This window comes from Macaca mulatta, chromosome 4 (assembly GCF_049350105.2).
Source record: "Macaca mulatta isolate MMU2019108-1 chromosome 4, T2T-MMU8v2.0, whole genome shotgun sequence".
Taxonomy (NCBI): Eukaryota; Metazoa; Chordata; class Mammalia; order Primates; family Cercopithecidae; genus Macaca; species Macaca mulatta.
Genome location: NC_133409.1, coordinates 4,933,604 through 4,939,265, shown reverse-complemented (window position 1 = coordinate 4,939,265; position 5,662 = coordinate 4,933,604). Strand labels below are relative to the sequence as shown.

General features: G+C 47.6%; 1 protein-coding gene across 1 annotated transcript; it reads right to left on the bottom strand.

The window, feature by feature from the left end:
• Nucleotides 1-1,335: 1,335 nt before the first annotated feature.
• Nucleotides 1,336-4,225, bottom strand: GPR31 (G protein-coupled receptor 31). Its single transcript, XM_015137662.3, has one exon. It carries the CDS (start codon nucleotides 4,038-4,040, stop codon nucleotides 2,955-2,957), a length of 1,086 nt encoding a protein of 361 aa, XP_014993148.3. The 5' UTR covers nucleotides 4,041-4,225; the 3' UTR covers nucleotides 1,336-2,954.
• Between the last annotated feature and the right edge of the window lie 1,437 nt (nucleotides 4,226-5,662).

The window sequence follows — 5,662 nt, the reverse complement described above, 5'->3', positions numbered from 1 at the left end:
AGGACCACAGAAGATCCCAAAAGGATCTGCTACCCAAGAAGAATGATAATCAACCTTTGATTTCACAGAACTTGTCAACTTCCAGTTCATAAAACACCCTTCCCATGCCAGGTTCTGTGTTGAGAATACAGAGGGGAAAACCATGTCCCCAAAGGCCCCACAGTCTGGTTGGGGAAGTAAGCAATGAAAATAGAATTGTGTGATCACTGAAAAACAGCAAATTAGTATTTACTGAACGCTTATGACATACCAGGCTCTGTGCTAAATGTTTTGTGCTATTTTACCTCATCCCCACCATAATCCCACAAGGTACATTTTTATCCCCATTTTACAGAAGGGGAAAGTTGAGAGTAGTGAAGTGATTTGTCCCGGGTCACAGAGCTAAGAAGTGATGGGGCAGGATGTTGTTGCCCAGGCCCTGAGCCACTCACCTGGTGAGTCTCAGACTTGGCTGCCCATGGATAGAATTAATGAGGGGACTTCAGACCTACCAGGGCCCAGGCTCCTCCCCAGGCCAAGTGAACCAGAACACCTGGGGCTGGCCGAGGTATCAGGGCCTCCTAAAAGCTCTGGACCCCCTAGGCTTGCAGCACTGCATCAGGCACACCTGTGAGCAGAGTGGAGGGCGGCCAGCTCCACCCAGGCGATGTCAGAAAGAATTCGAGAGACAGCAGTGTGGAGCTGAGACCTCCCCAGAGACAGGGGATTTCGCCCAAGCTAAAAATGCATGCAGTGAGGGCAGAGAGTACAGAAAGTCGCAGCATGCTGGAGAAAAGACAGTGCACCCCTAGGGAAAAAGGCATAGATCACGGCGTTTGGGAGAGTTGGTAGCCCCATGAAGTCCCCATGCAGAGTGCTGACCTGCAGAGCCTTTCCTGTGAGTGGAGGGGCGGGCTGTATCCCTCCTGTGGGGGTCTATTCCTGCAGGGCGCCTGTCCCCATCTGTGGGGGTCTGTTCCTACAGGGCGTCTGTCGGGGGGTCTAATCCTACAGGGCGTCTGCCAGGAGGTCAACTCCTACAGGGCGTCTATCGGGGGGTCTAATCCTACAGGGCGTCTGCCAGGGGACCATGCCACTTCACTGCGTGGATTCCACCTGCGCAGAGTTACGGATCTCAACATCCAACAGCAGAAAAACAGTTAAGAAACACCCATGGTGTAGACTATTGTGAATGCTTATGGGGGGTTTATTATGATATAAAAAATGATTCTGTTAAATGTTAGGTTTTTCAAAGCGGCATTTAAAATTTATATATGCGTTAAGATCAGGGGGAGAAAAACGAAGATATTTCTTTTCTGTTTCAAGGGGGAGAAAACAGGCACAGCGTAGAACATGTCCACCTTAAAGAATTTTATTCAGCCATCTCACAACTATCTGGTCACTGTTCCTTTCTTAGCCCTTTGAAATTCTTTTAACTTAGGAGGAAATAAAACCTCAGACAGTAGCAAAGTAATGCTGGTAGAATTCCAAATGATACTCCTTTTGTTAGGCAGATTTTTACATCCTTTCTTAGAACAGGCGGAACCCACTCCCGCATTTCAAATTTGGTTCTGATAAGGAACCTCCCTGGCAAGCCGTCAGCTCTGCAGATGGGAGATTTGCCATTTTCTGTTGCCTAAAGCCATTATTTTTGGCCTCGAATTTGACAGAAAGCTTGGGACTACCCCTGTGGGATAATCGAAGGCATCAAAACACCATAGAACTGATATTTAGTACAAAAGTGTTGTATCGTGTTAGGAGATAAAGAATAGCTTCTGTACACGAATAACAGGAGTGCAGCTGCAGGGAGGCTGAAGGGAGGCTCAGGAGGCCCATGTCGGTGACAAGGCAGGCCTTCCACCTCCTCTGGGCATGGTGGTGACTGCTTTTTGGTCCTAAGCAAACTTCGAGGTTTGAGCAGAGAATGAGAGATAAGGCAACAAGGAAAGTGACTTTGGAAATCTTTTATCATCATCATGAGACTCAGTTTTGGAACACAATTCACAAGGAATGAGATGAAAAGATGGAGCCATTGTAACGGCATCCAGGGGCTGGGGTTGGACACCTGCCCAGCTTCACACTGTGGCCCATGGAACCCTGGCAGGTCCCGTGTACCGTTGTCCACCAGCTGTGCCAGCGGGGTTAGAAATGACCATTTCAAACGCCACGAGATATCTTACATTGTGTACTTCTCCCAGGAGGCATAAAGTTCTGTGACCCTTTTTTCACATCAGGGGAAGCAAAGTACATTTCAAAAGCCTTTTAGGCATTCAAACTTAAAAAGCAGCTCTAGAGGCAAATTCCAGAAATGTATCAGGAAAAAGTTTCTAACAGTAAACTAGAGAACTCACTACATTTTCCTTAACATGATGTATAATCTAGAAAAATGAAGCAAAATTTTATGAAAACAAAAACGTTATGCTCCAAATAAAGCCTAGCATGGACAACAGTACCTTATAGACAGCAGAGCCTCCTTTTAGAACCAGGGCACTTTCTGATGTCGGTCATCCCCAGTCTGCATAGCAGGTGAGAAGAAAACATAGCTTTTTTTGCATTTAAAACTGAAGCACAGTAAATGAAAGTGACTTGCTGAGACCAAGTAGAGTTGCAAAGATGCCAGCACCCGGCTTTCTTCTCTTCCTTCACTGATTTAGCAAATTACATTTCTTCAAGTGTGGAGATGCAGTAGCTGCCCGACTTTTCAGTTCAGCGACTGAATCTGCATCATAGTTGGGTAGGAGGAGGTTCTGGCTTGTTCATTTTGATTTGCCACTCTACAAGGTAAAATCACAGAGGACCATCCCGGTCAACAAAGTATAAGACCACACCTGCAGCAACTGTGCCCATGTTTATGCTCTGATCCTTGTATTGCAGTCTCAAGATTTCCTCTTCTTCCAGAATCCCAAAGTAGGAGTGATTATGATTTAGGTCGCAGGTAGTTCCATAAACACGGGTGTTGAGGACGCTGGCTGTTGTCAGGAATAGGAGTCTCTGGGGTCGAAACCTGGGGGCTCTGCTGCCTGCCCTTTGCCTCGGAGGGTGTGGAAGACCCTCCGATAGGAGCTCCTGAAGGTGGGGCTGGAGAAGCAGTACACCACGGGGTTGAGCACACTGTGCAGGTAGGTGAGGCTGTCCGTGACTTCCGAGGTATGAGCCACTGCGCACAGGGCCCTGAAGCTCCCCAGATTCTGGAAGATGTGCATCAGGACTCTGGTCAGGAAGCAGGGCAGAAAGCATAGAGTAAACAGCACCACCACCACGGTGACCAGTGCCTGGGCCCGCCGAAGCTTGGGCTGTTTCTCAGGCTCCCGGAGTCTTTTCTGGAGAGCTCTGATGATGCCTGCATTGCAGAACACGATGAGGCCAAAGGGGAGGACAAACTGAAGGCAGGAGAGTGCTTCCTGCCAGACGACGCTGAAGGAGCCATCTGCCGTGGGGTAGAAACTGTGGCACCTGGTGAAGTTCTGGGCGGCCTCAGAGATGAGCAAGCCTGGGCAGGTGAGGGCAACCATCAGGAGCCAGACGAGGCCCGAGACCCCCAGGGCTGCCCGAGGAGACAGCAGGTTGACCTTAAGCTGACGGTGGACCACACGGAGGTACCGGTCCAAGGCCACGGCGGCCAGGAAGGCCACCCCCACGCCGCGGCTGAGGTCCAGCAGGAAGCGCAGGGCCCAGCAGCCCACGTGGCCCAGATGCCAAGCCTGGAGGCTCAGGTAGAAGATGGCCAGGAACGGCAGACACGAGGCCAACAGCAGGTCAGCCAGGGCCAGGTTGAGCAGGTAGACGGCATACGGCTTCCACACCCTGACCCGGAACAGGAAGGTCCACAGCGCCACTGCGTTGCCCAGCAGACCCAGCCAGCACTCCAGCCCCAGCAGGACACCCACAGCTGTGGCCACCACAGTGTTGGGGGCTGAGCAGTTTGGGAATGGCATCACCTGGCTGTGCTGGGCTGCAGGCACCGCTGGAGCAGATGCAGGAGGAACTCTGTGCTCTTTCTTACAAAATGAAAGAAAAGGCCTTTTCCTGCCACAGAGTAGGCAAGATCTACATTTCCCCATCAAGAACAGTTCCTCAGCCAAACAGGGTTCACAGCAAACCAAAATTCATTTGGGGAAAGAGGACGAGCAGGGGAGGGAAAAGCCCCTTGCTGTTGTGTTCTGTTTTCTTCCACCATAAGAAAGGGGAAATCGTGTTTCGCTTCACATCACCAGGCTGCAAAGCTGAGGAGTAACGTCCTACGACGTCTGGGGGACCAGGGCTTTGCATCCAGTTATGAAAGAAGGAAAGGTTTAACTATGCAAAGACCCCTATGTCTGTATACAATTAAAATAACAATGGAATCAAAAAGATTGTTCTCTACTTTGAGTATGTTTCACGGGGAAATTTTCTTCTTCCTTTTCATACGTAAAGGACGCTTGCTGGAATCCTTCTGCATGGGACTTGATTTTACACACTGGTCAGATGTGGTCTCCCCATTTACTTGAAAGGGGAACTGAGACAACCTGCTCATTCCATAGTCGATGGTTTCATTTGTACTTCTATTTTGTTAAATACAAATTTATCTTATTTTCTCTGCTGGACTCTTTCCTGCCTAGTATACCACTTGAATTGGGATCTGGACCAGCAGGGCCTGGAGTGGGCTCTGGAAGCATGGAAAAATCAATGGCTTGTAAAGATGCGTAGAATCCACTAGAAAGTTAGGTTCGTCAGCCAGGGACATACTCCACATATCCATGCGTCGCTAGTGACAAACGACGCCTGGCACACAGCATTATCAACAGGTATTTCTTGGATGGATAAATGTGTGCAGTCATCGTTACCCTCTGGTGACCCTAATACATCTCAGTCCTTATCCATCGATAACACTATTATGCTTGGTTCTCACCCAATGTTGAACCTAATTTACCTTGGTCCTTACCCACTATTGACCCTAATTCATCTTGGTCTTCACTCAACGTTGACCCTACTTCATCTTGATCTTTTCCCACTTTTGATCTTACTGCATCTTGGTCCTTACCCACTGATGATCCTAATTTATCTCAGTCCTAACCATTCTTGATCCTACTTCATCTTGGTCCTTACCAACTGGTGACCCTACTTCATCGTGAGTCTTACCCCCGTTGACCCTAATTTATGTTGGTCCTCTCCCACTGTTGACTCTAATTTATCTTGGTTCCATTCAGCCTGGTTTGAATTTTGGAGTTAAGTAAACTTCAGTTATAATTTTTGTTTCTCCACTTATTAGCAGTGTGGTTTTGGGAAAGCAAGTTAACTTCTCTGTACTCCAAGTTCTTCACCTGAGAGGTAAAGATGGTAACACTTCCTTGTAGAGTTCTTTTGAGTAGTCAAGGTACTGTTACGGGTAAAGCACTTAGAGCCATGTCTGGGCATTGTGAGAGCTTGATGCTTCTATTAGAATATTTATTAATGCCTCTCTGAGGCATAGGCTTAAAAAAACTATTCTTATTATCTCCAAACACGATAAAACACTTTTGTATGAAATATCAGTTCTATGGTGTTTTGATGCCTTCAATTATAAGATCCAAGTTTAAGACTTTAATAATTATTATACTAAAGTATACTGCATGTTTATTGCATGTCAATAATTGTTAGTGCTGGCCTAAGTTATTTCAATGAACCAAACAATAGTGAGATGAAGTAGATACAATGTGAAGCTCTA

Bases quoted from the DNA above. Each gene is read 5' to 3' on its own strand.
- GPR31 (XM_015137662.3), bottom strand. From the start codon at position 4,040: ATGGGGAAATGTAGATCTTGCCTACTCTGTGGCAGGAAAAGGCCTTTT.